At 40.6% G+C, this 17,705-nt stretch overlaps 1 protein-coding gene across 1 annotated transcript; it reads left to right on the top strand.

The window, feature by feature from the left end:
• Window positions 1-1,370: 1,370 nt before the first annotated feature.
• Window positions 1,371-5,071, top strand: CCN2 (cellular communication network factor 2). Its single transcript, XM_043999400.1, has 5 exons — window positions 1,371-1,778; window positions 2,037-2,259; window positions 2,571-2,828; window positions 3,026-3,237; window positions 3,657-5,071. The coding sequence occupies exons 1-5, from the start codon at window positions 1,713-1,715 to the stop codon at window positions 3,951-3,953; spliced, it is 1,056 nt and encodes a 351-aa protein (XP_043855335.1). The 5' UTR covers window positions 1,371-1,712; the 3' UTR covers window positions 3,954-5,071.
• Window positions 5,072-17,705: the final 12,634 nt, after the last annotated feature.

Raw genomic sequence — 17,705 nt, 5'->3', positions numbered from 1 at the left:
ATATTAACATTTAGTTTGGAATGTACTAATATATTATCTTTTTTTTTTAAGGTCAATGGGGGTTAAGTGACTTGCCCACAGTCACACAGCTAGTAAGTGTCAAGTGTCTGAGGCTGGATTTGAACTCAGGTACTCCTGAATCCAGGGCTGGTGCTCTATCCACTGTGCCACCTAGCTGCCCCCTGATATATTATCAATCATGTTCGAGTATAACTTCCCTTTTATAGGACCAAAACAAAGGACAATATGAATTAAGTGAAATGGGTGTAATTTATTTCTTAGGAAATCTCTTATATACGGATATTTTAGTGATTTGGAGTTACATAAATGTCTACAAAGGTAGACAGGCATCCCCTTTTTCAGTCACATTTCTCCCTATCTCCACATCTTTCCCCCATCCTAAGGAGAGTGTCTGCTTATTTCCACATCAATAATCTCTGATGAAACAAGGGGATACTTCTTTCCTAATAATAATTATTTTCTGTGAATAAATACAAAGGCTTTTATTCTGTCACATTAATGGACTCAAGGTTAAAATGGTAGCACTTTTTTAATGGAAAAATAGAGTACTGAGTAGTGCCTCATCAAAATGGGATTCAGACTATGTTCTGCTGTCTGGGAACCTTTAGCTTTGCTCATTTCATGTGTCCATCAATCAGCTGTTACATTTTTTCCCCCTCCTGATAACTGAGCTATCAAGTCCAGAGGTTTCCAAGGGAGAACTCTCAAGTCCCAGAAAGAAAAAAAAAAATACAGGCAGGTTTCTTTTGAATTTATCCAAGTGAAAAACAACTCTTCCCTTTGCTCCCTGAGGTGTTTTATGTGCATCCTGTCTGTCTCTAAACCCCAAATCATCAACATCAATAATAATAATAATAACAATAATAATAAATGAAGCCTTTTAAGCTGACTTAGAACTTCTTGTGGTTAGGATCTTCCAACAACCTACCTGCTAAAAGGATTGGGTTGGGGGGGGAGAGGTAAGGAAGAGGAAAGATGGATAGACAAGCAACTGGAAATAGAGGTGAGTCGTATCGGGGAAAAAAAGTTTAAAAAAATAGCCTGAGTATTTCAAAATGATATAAATCAGGGGCAGTGAGAAGAGGAAAGGGGAGGGGGCTTTGAAAAAAATCCTCCTTGGTGGTGGAAATAACTGGGCCTTTTTTGTGGGCTGGAGTGTGCCAGCTTTTTCAGACAGGAGGAATGCTGAGTGTCAAGGGGTCAGGCTCAATCCGGTGCGAGTTGATGAGGCAGGAAGGTGGGGAGGAATGTGCGGAATGTCCCTGTTTGTGTAGGACTCCATTCATCCCATTGGCGAGCGCCTGCTGCCTGGAGCGTATAAAAGGAGGGAGGCAGGCAGTCTGAGACTCACAAAACAACTGCCTAGCAGCTGAGAGCGAGCAAAGCAAGGCAACTTCTACCACAGGCTACTGCCTCCAAAAGCACAGAGCAGTCCGACAGCCAGAGAGCCCGTCCGACAGCAGCCTCCCCAGGCAAAGACAGGAAAGAAACAAAGAAGAAGGAGGAAAAACCTATTTACTCCGACTCACCTTCAACGAGATCCTCGAGATCAACTCGCACGTCAGACCAGAGGACAGACAAGCTAGAGGGACTCTGTTCACTCGCTCGCTAGTTCGTCTCTCCCCATCCCTGAGTATCGCGGGTCCAGTCGCCCACTGACTTTCCCTATTCTCAGAGAGCAGTTCTTGAAGATGTCCGCAGGGAGAATGGGACCCATGAGCTTCGCCTTCGTGTTCCTGCTCATCTTCTGCAACCGGGTAAGTGGAGAGACCTTTTTTCCCCTTCGCGCCCTCGCCTCCCCAGCAGAGCGCATCGCCTGGGCTGGAGGTGGCTGGTCTTGGGAGCATAGGTCTAGCATCCCTGAGAGAAAGAGCGAGCGCAGGGCTGAGCGGGAAAGCTTTGGCTCTGGGGCTTAAGGGGAGGGAACTGGGAAGTGAGGAGAGAGTGCGCGGCTTCCTCCCTGTCCTGGTCTCCTACTCACTTGAGTTTTCTCCTCTTTTCCCTCCTCCTCTTAGGAGATAGCCGGCCAGGACTGCAGTGGGCAGTGTCAGTGTGGGGCAGGACCGCCACCGGAGTGCCCAGCCGGCGTGAGTCTGGTACCAGACGGCTGTGGCTGCTGTAGAGTGTGCGCCAAGCAACTGGGAGAGCTGTGCACCGAGCGGGACCCCTGCGACCCTCACAAGGGCCTCTTCTGTGACTTCGGCTCTCCAGCCAACCGCAAAATTGGAGTGTGCACCGGTAAGGACCAGTTGTCATCCCCTCCCCCAAGCTCTTCTGTCCCAGGGACTATATTGCTCCCCATCCTGGGACTGAGAACTGGCATGTCCGAAATGTGCTTTTTTGGGGCAAAAGATATTGTTTACCTTTACATCGGAAAGTCTAAAACTTCCATTTCCGCCACTCACCCACCCACCTGGTTTCCCTTAATTAGACATGTGCTTTTTCTTGCACAGAGGATATTGATACAGAATTGGTAACAATTGTCTATTTTTTAAAAATGTTTTTTGAGGGTATTGAAGTCTAATTTTTGTTCCCTCTTTTCCGTGCAGCAAAAGACGGTGCCCCATGTGTCTTTGGAGGGATGGTCTATAGGAGTGGAGAGTCCTTTCAGAGCAGCTGCAAATACCAGTGCACGTGCCTGGATGGGGCTGTGGGCTGCGTGCCCCTCTGCAGTATGGATGTCCGTCTGCCCAGTCCAGACTGCCCCTTCCCCCGAAGGGTGAAACTTCCTGGTAAATGCTGCGAGGAGTGGGTGTGTGAGGAACCCAAGGACAAAGACCAGACTGCAGTCGGACCAGCCCTAGCTGGTGAGTTGGCTGTTTTCCAAGACATGCATGTCAATGATCTGAGCTCTTTCGATCTCTTTCCTATACATACAACACTCATAAAAAGGGGGAAAAAATTCGCTAAAGTCTACTTGTCTTAAACTTGGGGTGGGGAGGGGAAAGGGAAAGCTGGTGCTTTATCCCCCAGAGCCTAACCTTCTGTTTGTATGCTTTCACAGCTTTCCGACCGGAAGACACTTATGGCCCTGACCCAACTATGATTCGTGCCAACTGCCTGGTCCAGACCACAGAATGGAGTGCCTGTTCAAAAACATGTGGTATGGGCATCTCTACCAGAGTCACCAACGACAATGCCTTCTGCAGACTGGAAAAGCAAAGTCGTCTATGCATGGTCAGACCCTGTGAAGTTGCTCTGGAAGAGAATATCAAGGTAAAATTTTCCCCCTCACACACACACACACACACACACACACACACACACACACACACTCATTCACTGACATACATACCATATGTAGTTAACCTATATTGATGACCACTGATACTGGCTACTATATTAGAGTGGCTTTTCTACACATTTCCCCAACCCTTCCTAAAATATCAAGGTCTAAGTGGACTAGCTTACTAAAACCAAATGTTTTGTCATAGGTTTCAACTTTATGATCAGTATCTTTCAGTATTAAATAGTCACAGGGAGGGCTATGACTCCAAGGCAACCTAAGGAAGGCAATATGGAGAAATTAACTGTACATAAATTTCCTCCTCATAGCAAAATTTGACTAGGACATAGATTGTTCAGAACCACTGTCTGTACCAACCTGTTGATTTTTTTTAAATCTTTCTCTTTAGAAAGGCAAAAAGTGTATCCGAACTCCCAGAATCTCTAAGCCTGTCAAGTTTGAACTTTCTGGATGCACCAGTGTCAAGACCTACCGGGCTAAGTTCTGTGGGGTCTGCACAGATGGTAGATGCTGCACTCCCCACAGAACTGCCACCCTCCCCATTGAGTTCAAGTGCCCTGATGGTGAAGTTATGAAGAAGAAGATGATGTTCATCAAGACCTGTGCATGCCATTACAACTGCCCTGGAGACAATGACATTTTTGAGTCCCTGTACTACAGGAAAATGTATGGAGATATGGCATAAAGCCAGAGACAGAGACAGAGAGAGACAGAAAGAGAGAAAAAAGAGAGACTAATTAGACTGTCAACTTGAAAAGATTCACATCTCATTTTTTTTTGTAAACATGATTTCAGTAGCACAAGTTATTTAAATCTGTTTTATTTAAGAAAAAACTCCCACAAAATCCAACCCATTGCTCCATGTGGCATTCAGACAGAAATGAGCTACTGCTGACCCCAGACATTGGTTTGGAGAAGAAAGTAAGACTTGACAGTGGGACCACATCACAGCACACCTTCAGAACTTGTACTAGGTTGGTGCTTAGGGGTCAATGGAGAGCACTTGTGGAAAGGTTTGCACTACTAAGTGGCTGTTCCCTTAAAGTGGTAATGCTGTGCTCCACCTGGTAATGCAATCGAGAAGGAGACCTTTAGCATTCTCACCCACCTGCCCTCAGCTCCAGTGACAGCTGAGTTGTGCCTTCTTGGCTGGCAGGGGGTTTCAGACTGTTCTGTTCCACTGGAACAAACAGTATTTCAGCTATGACATTTTGATTCAAATGACCATGCTCAAAGAGAGTCAGAATCATGTCTATTAGACTGGACAGCTTGTGGCAAGCTAATTTGCCTGTAACAAGCCAGATTTTTTTTATTAATATTGTAAATACTGTGTATATATATTTGTACAGTTATCTAAATTAATTTAAAGTTGTTTGTGCCCTTTTTTGTTGTTAATGCTTGGATATGTTCAATGTTAGCCTCCATTTCTGAACACCATAGGTAGGATGCAAGGCTTGTTTGACAATGCATTCAAAGCATGAAATAGATACTCAATGGAAATTCTGCTCAGTTAGAGTGACCAGTGGTCAAGATAGATTGTTCGATAAAGGTGAGGCAAGGATGTTGTTGTTATAAATCATGACTTGTACATTGGAAAGCAGTGACCTCACTTTTAATGACAGATGACCTTCGGTAAATGAGTGGCTCTTGGAGAGTTCACCATTCTTTCCACCTAGGAGCATTTGTTTCTGACTTTGACCAAGACTGTTTTTGAACAGTTTGTTATTTGTTGAGAAGTGTGACCAAAAGTTACATGTTTGCACCTTTCTAGTTGGAAATAAAGTATTATATTTTTTGTACAAATGGCTTGGTTACTCATTTACTCCTTTATAGCTCTCCCTCCAGGAAAGATCCTTCAATGGAAGCGATTTTCCATGGTTTAACTTAAGGTTATTTCCCAATACTTCCTTCAGGAAGATCCCTTATACAGTACACTAGTGAAAATAAATTCTATACTGCAACATGGATCAGAAATAGAGTTTTGACTCAAATCTAAACTCCACTAAGCTAATTAGAATATTTTCAAGTAATTTAATTTTGGAACCACAAAAAATTATCAAAATGATTGAGTGTACTAGGAAATTGCTGTTATAATAAGCAGTGCAATGTAATGAAAAGAGGGCTGGACTTGGAGCCAGGACAACCCAGGTTCAAATCCTTCCTCTGACACCTGCTCTGTAATCTTGGGTAAGCCTTTTAGCCTTAGTTTACTCATCTGTAAAGTTTCTTCTAACTCTAAATGTAAGATTTTATGAAAGTAAATTTGAGGACCATAATTAGGTTCTAATTTTTAATAGTCATTAAAACTTAATGGAAATCAATACATTATTATAAGTAAAATTGGACTTAAGAACAACTGTCAGCCATGAATACTGATTCAGAAATAGGAATCTATTTTTAATTATGTAGGAAACTTTCACTGAAGTCTATTTTAATTTGAATTGGCTGTTATTCCAGAGCCTCATTATCAATGATCCTATGTTGCCATTTTATTTGAAGTTTGGTTTATAAGTGAGGCTGATGAGGCTAAGTGAAGATTAGACTTGGAGAGTAGATACCCCACTCAATTGTGAGCAGATTCCAGAGAGACTCATGGGAGTCTAACATCCCACAATATAATATAGTTATGGAATACTAGGGAACAACAGCAGTCAGACAGACTGGGCATGGGACAGAGATGCTGTGACTCATCTTTAGAGACAAAGTCACACATGAAAACAGACTAGCTCTGCAAATAGTGTCTGTGCCACAAACCAAAGAGGGAAGGCAACACATGTACAAAATGTGGAAAGGTTGGTTGGTCAAAACATTGGACTTTTCAGACACACCCACACACGTGGATAGCAGCACCACCAGAGAAAGCAACAAAGTGCTAAACTCCTTAAGGACAGAAACCGTGCTGTTTTTATTTTGTATTTGTCGGTTCTTAGCTCTGGGTTTCAGTGCCATCATTTCCTAACAAGTACAGATTGATGGCTCAAATGAAGGGCTCTACTATCATTGTGTTAACTGCTCTTCTAAATGACTCTCATGATTTTGCTTTGTAGCTTTATTTACTATTTGCATTTTTAATTTTATGAAACTCAAAAATGCAAGAGCAATGATAAAGTAGAACAATGACAGAATTCCCATCCTTTCTCCTAAATGAAAAGTGCTCTTATCTTTAAAAAAATGTTGTTGATCAGATAAAAACCCATTTAAAGCAGTTCTATTGTTTAGAATCAGTGATATGGGACTAAAAAGACCACTGGAGGTCATTGAGTACAACATTTTTATTTTTCACTAAGGCCCCTAGAGATTGACATGACTTGGCCAAAATCATCCCACAGATAATGTGGAAAAGCAGAATTTGGACTCAGGTCCCCTGACTCTGAATTCAATTCTCTTTTCATTGCACAGCTTTGTCTGTTTGCACTCACTTCCTCACATTCCAATGCACCAAAAATCAGAAGACATTTCTACTAATAGAGGACTTCCTTTTCATAAAGATTGAGTTAGAATTTGAGAGACTGCTACATTTTCTCATCTGTAAAATTAGGGGCTTGTACTAGATCAGGGCTTCTTAAGCTTTTCCCACTCATACCCCTTTTTCCCCAAGAAATTTTTATACAACCCTAGCTATATAGGTATATAAAATAGGTATATATAACCTTTTAATATTGCCAAATTTTTTACAGCCCCCACATTCAGTTATGCAGGCCCTGTTTAAGAAGCTAGGGACTAGATGACCTTTAAGATCCCTCCCAATTTTAAATCTTAAAATACTATGACCTTAAAAGTTCATGTGCTCCTAAGACTATACTTGCTTCCAAGGATTGTTGAGATCGTGTGAGGTATATATTATATTTCTACCTCTATGACTAAATGAACTATAACTATGTGATAGTATAGATTTAACTACAAGATATAGGTTTCACTATGAGACAGGCTGGCAAAGTGAATAGAGAGTTTTCAGAAGGACCCAAGTTTTCATGCCCCATTTCTGACATATATTGTGACCCTCGGCCAATCACTTAACCTCAGTTTTCTAGGAAACTTTCTAAGACTACAAGTGACAGAGAAGCTGACTTTCAGCATTGGTAGGAAGAGTGCATCATTCACAAGTTCCCTGTATCACTGCAATCATAAATTCAGTCTCTAATCTTTAAATTGACGCAAAGAAATTCTAGCCCGAGTAATTCAAATTGTCTAATAGGTAACACACTGCCAGGTTTTCCTAGAAAACATAGGTCTTAAGTGTATGGAATTAGATAAGAAGTCTCATTTTATTCTCTGTTCTTGGTAATCCACCATTACAAAATACCATCTCTCTCTGTGGGTCTTTGCCACCATGCCTTGACAAGAGTATCTTCTTCCCACCCATTTGACTACCCATCTTTCCATCCCCAGGGGGTAGTTGGGTGGTGTAGAGTACTAGGTCTGAGAGTGAGGAAGATAGTTCAGGTCTGGTCTCATGGGTTACTAATTTTCAAAAAAATTTACTACAATATAAAATATGCCTGAGAAGCAGTGTGGCTAGTGCTCTATGGCTCTAACAAGTGACCCTGTGCAAATCATCTAACCTCTGTCTACCTCAGTTTCCTCAACTGTAAAATGGAGGTAAATAGAGTAATAGCAGTACCTACCTCTTAGAGTTGTTATGAAGATCAAATTAGATAATATTTGTAAAGAGTTTAACACAGTGCCTGACAGGTAGTAACATTTACTTCCTTCCTCACTTTTCAGATCCCTTTTTTGTGTTTTCTTCTTCCATTGGAATGTAACCTCCTTGAGGGCAGGGACTGTCTTTTTTTCCCCTTTTTTGGTTTGTATTTTTATCCCTAACACATACTTAGCATAGTGTCTGGCACACTGGATTTAATAAATGCTTATTTCCTTCCTACTGATTGAAGCCCCCTTGTTTTTTTGCCTTTTTAAAAATTTCAAGCAATAGCAACAAATTAAATGAATATACACTGGTGTTCTTCCTATAAATGCCCTAATAACTAAGTACATGTCTAAAGTAATCAGGGCAATGTAACTAGGATGGAGGCAGGGATTGAATTTTGTTTGTTTGTTTTTGTGGAGGAAATCATATCACACAGACCAGGGTCACACAGCTAGGAAGTGTCTGAGGCCAGATATGAATACAGATCCTTCCGACTACAGGACCAGTACTGTAGCCACTATGCCATCTAGCTGTCCCTGAGAGTTCTTAAATCTTTAGAAAGGGCAGGGAAGCCTTCTGTTTGAGTCAACCCACATTGGCCTCTCCTAATGCTGAAATTTGTCAGGAAGATAGCCGTCACTTACTGCTGGAGCTGCACAAGAGAGGACACAAGGTTTCCAAGACAAAGGTACAATGGTGTTTGCCCCAGGTAGAATATTTAGGATTTATTTTGGCTGCTGGAACTCGCTCTGTCTCTTCTAAGAGAGTCCAGGCCATTCAACAACTCTCTGCCCCCACTACTAAGAGGCAGTTGAGAGCCATTCTGGGAGCAGCTGGGTACTGTAGACAATGGATACCCTCTTTTGGTGAAATTACTAAACCCCTCATAGCTCTTACAAAAAGTTCTGTTCCAGACAGTTTACAGTTGGATCCCCAGCATCTCTCAGCCATAAAAGAATTAAAACGGGCCTTGTTATCAGCACCTGCCCTAGGACTGCCAGATTATAGTAAGCCTTTCACTCTCTTTGTGCATGAACAAAGGGGGGTGGCTTCTGGAGTCCTGACTCAGTCACTGGGGCCTAACCAACGTCCTATAGCCTACTATTCAATTCAGCTGGACCCTGTAGCGGCTGGAGCGCCACCTTGCCTTAGAGCAGTGGCGGCCACAGCGCTTTTGGTAGAAAAAGCCTCTGATTTGGTCCTAGGTAACCCTCTAACTGTGCAATGCCCTCACGAAGTGGAGGCTCTCTTACTACGTCACAGGACACAAGCCTTTTCAGATCAAAGGCTGGCTAAGTATGAAATAACCCTGTTAGGTAATGAGAATATCACTTTAAAACGCTGCACAGTTCTTAATCCAGCAACACTACTCCCTAACTTACCATTCTCGGGGGAACCGTTGCATGACTGTGCTTCTTTAGTTGATATGGCTGAAAAACCCCGTGATGATCTTTTTGATACACCTTTAGAAAATCCTGATCTTGTCCTCTATACAGATGGTTCCTCATTTATGAGAGAGGGAACCCGTTTTACTGGAGCTGCTGTAGTTTCTGATTATGACACCCTCTGGGCAGCTTCTCTGCCTTCCCATTTTAGTGCACAGGCTGCTGAACTTGTGGCTCTTACACAGGCCTGTAATATAGCTAAAGATAAGAGTGCCACCATTTTTACTGACTCGAAATATGGCTTTGGCATATGCCACTTTATTGGTATGATTTGGCGTCAACGAGGCTTTCTAACATCCTCGGGCAAGGCTATTGCCAATGGGGACCTTATCAAGGACCTCTTAGATGCCCTAAAACTGCCTTCTTCCCTAGCCGTTGTACATTGCCCTGCCCACACAGGGAATAGTGATCCTGTTTCAAAGGGAAATGCACGAGCCGATTCTGCAGCCAAGCTTGCTGCATTAGAAGCTCCTGAACATGTATTTAACCTTTCACCTTCTGAGGATATTCCTTCCAACCTAACCTATGACGATTCTGAAGTAGAAAAGTGGAAAAAGAAATTTAAGGCGAAACAGATCAATGGCATCTGGGTGTCTCCGGAAGGTAAGCCATTTCTTCCCCGGAAATTCTACCACCAGGTATGCCTCTCTGTTCACAGAAAAGGCCATTTTGGTACACAAGGCATTGTAGACTCTATTAAGAGAACCTGGATAGCACCAGGTGTGACTAATACAGCATCTCGAATCTGCTCGAGCTGCTCCACATGTCAGTCTTATAATCAGTATGCTTTTAAGGCCAAAGCTTATGGAGGGCGTCCTCTAGCATATACACCTTTTGAGCACTTACAAATTGATTATATTACTATGCCAAAAGCAGGACATTATAAATTTTGCCTTGTTATAGTTGATCAGCTCACTCGGTGGGTGGAGGCCTTTCCCAGCCCCCGAGCCACAGCTGCCTTTGTTGTCAAAATTCTTCTTAAAGAGATAGTACCTCGTTTTGGCCCACCAGCCCGCATCGATTCTGACAAAGGCACACATTTCACTGATTCGATTTTATCCCAAATCTACTCTTTCTTGGGAGTGACTCCAAAATTCCACACGCCCTACCATCCACAAAGTTCAGGCCAAGTCGAACGTATGAATAAAGAGCTTAAGAGTATGATTGGCAAATTATGTACTGAAACCCATTTGAAATGGCCTGATGTTCTACCATTGGCATTATTCTATCTACGAAGTAGACCAAGAGGAGAACTTCATATATCTCCTTATGAAATGCTTTTTGGTCACCCTCCTATCCAAGCTAAAACTTTTTCCCCAGTTTATACATCACTGGTGGGAGGTGATACTTCTGTTGCTTCCTATATACAGGAATTACAGACCAGGCTACGTGAACTCCATGAGGCAGGAGCTGTGGTCCAGGCAGGACCATTAGACTTTTCATTGCATAACTTCAACCCAGGAGATAAAATATATGTAAAGAATTTTCAGAGAACCAGTGGAACTCAACCTGCCTGGGAAGGACCTTTTCAGGTATTATTGACAACTCCTACCGCCATTAAAATTGGTGAAAAAGACTCATGGATTCATTGCTCTCATATAAAGCCTGCACCATTCATAGGTGAAGAGATTTCAGATAGACCTGAGGTAGACGCTAAAGAGGTAAAAACCCTAACGATAGCAACTGTTAAAGAGCAAAGAAAGTTCAGAGGAAACAGGAAGTTCCCATTTAAGAATCCCACTGATCAGTTAAATGCTTTGGGACTCAGTCTTCGTAAAGTATCAGGAGACGGAAATTGCCTTTTTAGGGCTTTAGCAGACCAGCTAGAAGGTCACTGTAGAAATCATCTCAGACACAGACAAGAAGCTGCTTCTTATATGATTAACCATAGACAAGAGTTTGAGTCTTTTATAGTAAATGACTCCCCTTTTGAAGAATATGTTGATGAATTAAAGAAATTTGGAAAGTGGGGAGGAAATGATACAATTGTAGCATTTGCTAAGCAGCATCAGCTGAATGTTGTGGTTCATCAATTAAATCAGCCTTTATTGAAAATCAGTGGCACAGACAAAACTGATGCTACAGAACTCCACATTTTCTACCATAAAGAACATTATGACAGCATTAGAAAGATCAATGACAATTCAGAAACCCCTGCCACTTTGGCATGCAGAGAATTGGGGAACCAGTTAAAACAATGTGGCATACCCCAAACTCTAGCAGCTTAAATACCTTATAATTTAACAAGCATTTCCTTCTACAGGCAAAAGCACTGAAGTACATGGCCTAGTTTTCTGGCCTACCTCAACTATTTTTTTTTTTTAATTTTTGGGTTTTTTTGTTTTTGTTTTGACTTTTGAAAGGCACTGAAAAGACCTGGAATTGACTGCACCTTTAAGTTCTTTAAGAGCACAAAAGGGTGCTTAGCGAATCTTTTGCTTTTTATTTTATTTTATTTTTTATTTTTGGTTTTGCTTTGGTTTTTTTTTTTTTTACTTTTGTTTCTTTTGCTTTTCTTTAAAACTAAATTTTGTAAACTAAGTGATTATTCAAAGACATTTTAAGTATATGCTGTGGGTGAGGCTATCGGGCCTCAGAAGCTACCAGAATTCTTTTTTTTTTATTTACTCTTTCTTTTTGAGAGAACCATGAGTTCTAATGAGTTTTGTTTTATTTATTTATTTTTCTCCTTTCTCTTGTATGTTGTTCTGTTTAACTAAAAAGTACCAGAAATTGCTTGATACCTCACTGAAAACATTGAATATTGAATCTTGCTAATTGAAGTCTTATTTCTTTTTGATGAATTAATCACCACTTTAAGTATCTGCTACTGTTATACCAGAGAATTCATGTATAAGATGATGTGGTCTACTTGCTAAAAGAAGATTATGTAATAATGTCTAAAAGAAGATTATGTAACAATGTCTAATATAATCAGCTATTTACATTCGTTTATTATTTATATGTCATTATACTCTGGGTATGGTTTGGAATTATTGTATATATCACTAATATATTCTCAGTTATGCAGCATAGCACACATTTTTACCATCATATTGTCTTTGGTGAAATTAATGAGATTTCAGAAATATGGAAACTTATCATTTCAGAGACTAACTTGCTGTGAACTCTGACGCAGGCCCTGGAGAGAATATATGTGCAACAAAAGGAGAGACAGGTATACGTAAGTCCATGGTTTGCTTATGATGGTGACTATGTAGAGCACAATTACTAGGCACAGTCCAGTATTCATCCTCTCTCCCTCCTAATTTAACCTAATTTAACTGAACTTATTTATCTTTTTATCTCACTCAGTTGAATTCACCTGTGGCCTAGCACAATCACTGGCTGTCTCAGAACCATGAGATATGGTATGATAACCTTTCCATAACATTTTCAGGTGTCATGAACACATACTAAATTTGGCTTTGATCCAGACACATGGTGGTAAAAAGTGTTACACATTGCATAACTACCTCAACCCTCTATTACAAGTCTAACCATATAAAGGAGGGAATGTAATGGAATTTATTAATTTGATCATTGACAATGCTATGCTAAGGTTTTAAAAATACAGCAATTCAAACAGTTAAAGAAGATAATCCAGCTTTCCAGACCAGAGTCCAGAATCCAGTTTTCCAGACCAGAATCCAGTTTCCTCCTGATGACATCTTACCACTTCAAGAAGACAAGAGAACTCAGAGACTTTATATGAACTGTTTTGCTTTATTAGCTTTTACTATCTCCTTTCTGTTATATACTATCTGTAACATGTACTCTCTGCAGAGGCTCTCCCTTTGCAAGACTAATGTCAAAGCGTCGGTTCATGAGGAAAAAAAAAAAATCGCCCCTCTGGACAAAACTTTCCTCTCTTCCTTTTCTGTATTGTTGTTCGCATATTATTAGTCAGCAAAAGTTATTATATTCTTTTTACTGTTCCATCAAGGAAACATTCCGTTTCTTGAGGAAGCAAAGGGGGGAAATGTGGTAAAATATGAAAGTTTTTAACAGTCGGTTAGGATAAGTGAAAGACGCCAGTTTTTCAAGGACCACCCTTTTGGGGAGGAGATGAACAGTCTGCCTGCTGCGCATGTCAGACTGCCTGCCGGGTACAGTCCGCCTGCTGCGCATGTCAGACTGCCTGCCAGGTACAGTGCGCCTGCTGCGCATGTCAGACTGCCTGCCGGGTTTTTTTGACTTCCGGGGTGGAGAGAACGGGAGTAGCCTTTTTTGCCGGCTTGGCGGGACTCCGGGCGGCGCGGCACAGACGGTCTGACTCACTCCAAAGGTGGCCTAAATCGGTTTGGTGAGTTTTTTATAAGGAATATAGACAGCCTAGATTTAAGACGATTTGTACTGTATTTCTGTTTTCCTATCCTTCTAATCAACAACACCTTATATACAATAAAGGCTCTATCTAGAAAACCAGAAGCTTCTTCCATTTACTAGTCTGGGAGATGAATTAAGGGAAGGGTTAAGTAGGGGAGATTTATGATCTAATATCCAATTTTAAATCTCACAAGAAGAAAATAAATTTGTGAAAATGACAATCTAGGAACCAATTTAAATCATAGAATTGAAACCAATGGACATAAAGAAATTTATTTTTTACATCAGAAGTGTAAATTAAGAGGTTTCAAAAGATTAATCAGCTGTAGTTTCTTCTCCTAAAATTTTATCTCTACATCATGCAAAATGTTTATGTAGATATATTTTTTTATCAATTACCATCTAAAACGGGTTTTTAGGAATATTTCTGTGATATGTAACTTCGGATTTGAACTATATTAATCATTTTGGGATTGGAAATGGGACCAGAAGACAAAAGTCGAAGGAGTACCATAGGGAAGTCAAGGAGATCTGAATTCTAAATACAAGCCTGACTCTAAAAATAACCCTGTAACCTTGGGAAAGTCATTTCCCATCTGAGCTTCAACTTCTTCCTAATCGAGGCTCTTGCCCCCAAATCCGGGACAATACCTCATTTAGACAGGAACTTAATAAAGTTTTTGATGATGAAAAAAATTTATAAGATAAAATAGTAATTAATAATTAACTTTTTCTTTTATTTTTTTAAAAAACCAAACTTTTTCTTGATAAAACTTTTTGAGGATGAAAAAATTGATAAAATTATAATGACATAATTAGAATTTTATTTTATTACTTAGAAACCAAAACTTTTCTTCCTGTGGCTTCTCATATCATTCCATGTATCTGTTCTATGCCTTTGCACAGGCTGTCCCAACATCTGGAAATGTACACCTTCCTCATCTCCATTCCAGAATTCCTAGTTTCCTTCAAATCTCATCTTAAACACCAGCTACTGCAAGAGGTCTTTCCTACTTTCTTTCCTATCCCTCTCCTCCCCAGTTGCTACTATCTCCCCTTTTGAAGTATTTTGTATTTCCTTTTTATATATTTGTAAATATTTACTTTTATATGTTTTGTATGAGAAACAGCAAGGTGTAGGTCCTAGAAATGTCCTGAAAGCCAAGGAGACCTGGGTTCAAGTCCTACTTTTTTTCCCCTGCTAGGCAATGAGGGTTAAGTGACTATCCCAGGATCACATGGCTAATAAGTGTCACGTGTTTGAGGCTGGATTTGAACTCAGGCCCTCCTGAATCCAGGGCTGGTGCTTTATCTACTGTGCTACCTAGATGTCCCCTCAAGTCCCACTTCTGACATGGCTCTGTGCCCTCTAAAAGAATCAATCTCTCAGCATTCTCAGCAACTCTCTAAAATCCAGAATTTAGGTACCAACTTACAATAAAATCATAGGGCTAATCCCTGGCTCTAAATGTGTTTTGTTTTGGTTTTCCCAAAGGGAATGTAAACTTCTTGAGAGGAGGAACTATTACATTTCAGTCTTTTTGTATCTCTCTTTAAGCAGGTGTTTGTTTGTTTGTTTGTTTGTTTTGTGGGGCAATGGGGGTTAAGTGACTTGCCCAGGGTCACATGGCTAGTAAGTGTCAAGTGTCTGAGGCTGGATTTGAACTCAGGTCCTCCTGAATCCAAGGCCAGTGCTTTATCCACTGCGCCACCTAGCTGCCCCCTGTATCTCTCTTGCAGAGCACTGTACTTGGCACGTGGTAAGCTCTTAATAAAAGCTTTGTTATAATTGACTAGTTGAGATGAAGGGAACTTGGAAGACCAAGACAATGGAAGATCTTAACTTCTTCTGAAGATGGCTGCCATCTCCTGACCTTAACTACTTTTCATAGTAGCTACAGAAATCCATTGAACATCAATGACCCTTTATGCAAGTCACCATTTTAAATAGAGCCTTTTTCATTTTCTTCCTCCCGTGTTCTGCTGAATGAGAATGTTGCAGTAAAGCGTATCTTTTTTCCCCCTGAATACAAGCACATTTATTCACTGAAAATTGTCGCCTAATGGATAACAACTATTCATGACATACATTTAATAGGTCCTAGTAAACACCTCTCAATTACACAGTACAACAAGAATTCTTGGCTTTTTCCAGAGGCCTGAGTTTCATATAATGTCCCAATGTGTGTTAGAAATCCCCTGTTCATTAATGAGGGCTACCAACACATTTATGACTGGCACCTCTGTGTTCTAATGCATGAGAGCTACTCAAAGAAATGGAGACCATCACTTTTAACTTTAAATAAAATAGAAATTACTTCCCTCCAAATGGAATTTATCCAGATTTCCTTTAACTAACAAAAGACTCAGAGAAACTGGTTAGTGAACCTGGGGGGTGAGGGGGTGGGAGAGAGAAGGAAGGAATTGCTTTTAATGATCTATACTCACATAGGAAAAAAATAAAACCATTTAACCCAATACAGTGGTTTGACTCAGAATGTGTAAAGGTTGAAGTTTCTCCAGAGACTGATTTTCAAAGAGGAAACCAGGCCTAATGCACTCATGTTAGGCCATTTGCTTTTATTCCCTGCCAAAGTGTGGGCAATAAGGAAGCACTTTAGTAATTAAAACAACCGGCACATTTACAACCAAAGACATTATTTGTGAAGATGGAATATGCTAATCACATCAGTATAATAATGACTACCTTTTTTTTTAGTAAGGCAATTGGGGTTAAGCGACTTGCCCAGGGTCACACAGCTAGTAAGTGTTAAGTGTCTGAGGCCAGATTTGAACTCAGGTACTCCTGACTCCAGGGCTGGTGCCTTATCCACTGTGCCACCTAGCTGCCCCCATGACTACCATTTTTTTATGGCACTGGAAGGTTTGCAAAGAGTTCAATATCTATTATCTTACCCGATCCTCACAACAAGCCTTGAAGGTAGCTTATTTTCCCCACTTTTTTGTTGTCATTTTTCAGTCATGCTCAGCTATTCATGATGCCATTTGGGGTTTTCTTGCCAAAGGTCCTAGAATGGTTTAACATTTCTTTCTCCAGTTCATTATACAGATGAGGGAACTTAGACAAACAAGGTTAAGTGACTTTCCCAGGGTCACACAGCTAGTAAGTGTCCGAGGCTGGATTTGAACTCAGGAAGAGGAGTCTTCCTGAGTCTAGGTACTCTATCCACTCCACCACCTAGCTGCCCTATTTTAGAGATGAGTACATTGAGACTGAGAGAAGTTAAAAAAATTTCCTCTGTGTCTGAGCTAGGGTTTGAACATTCCATTATAAGTCCCTTGCTCTATCATCCTCTATGTCACTGCATGGCTGCTTCTGTATACTTCCTCACTTGAAAAGATACTTTCTCTCATCTCCTACATTTTCAAACAATTTCTAGTCTGTCATTGTCTCTTTTTTAAAAAATTAAAAATTTAATCCTGCCCTGTGCATGCTGGTGTGCTGGATACTTTATGCTGAGATTGAGGAAATAGAACAAATCTCCAAACCTGAGCACTGACAAGACTTAGAATAAGTATCTGGGTTTTAGACACTTAGAGGAGAATTGCTTCTTTTCATAGCAAAGTTTCCTTCTTTCATCATTGTCTTACTGCTCAGCCATGGTCATGGTCAGCCATGTGGCACAGTAGATGAAAGCACTGGACCTCAAGTCAGGAAGACTCCTCTTCCTGAATTTAAATTTGGCCTCAGACATTTGCTAGCTTTATTACCCTGGAAAAGTCACTTAACCCTGTTTGCCTCAGTTTCCTCGTCTGTTAAAATGAACTGGAGAAGAAAATGGCAAATCACTTCAGTATCTTTGCCAAAAAAAAAACAACAACCCAAAACCCAAATGTAATCACAGAGAGTCAGAAAAGACTGAAATGATTAAACAACAAAAACTGCTTTTCATAGGTAGTTCAACCTCTTTCCTTGTCCAGAGACCTCTCTAACATTAGCACAATCAGTCATTATAATTGAACCCCAGAGTAATGCTTAAATAAATGAGAGAAA

The sequence above is a fragment of the Dromiciops gliroides genome, chromosome 4 (genome assembly GCF_019393635.1).
Source record: "Dromiciops gliroides isolate mDroGli1 chromosome 4, mDroGli1.pri, whole genome shotgun sequence".
Taxonomy (NCBI): domain Eukaryota; kingdom Metazoa; phylum Chordata; class Mammalia; order Microbiotheria; family Microbiotheriidae; genus Dromiciops; species Dromiciops gliroides.
The sequence above is the reverse complement of the archived record's forward strand: the minus strand, read 5'-3'. Positions and strand labels throughout refer to the sequence as shown.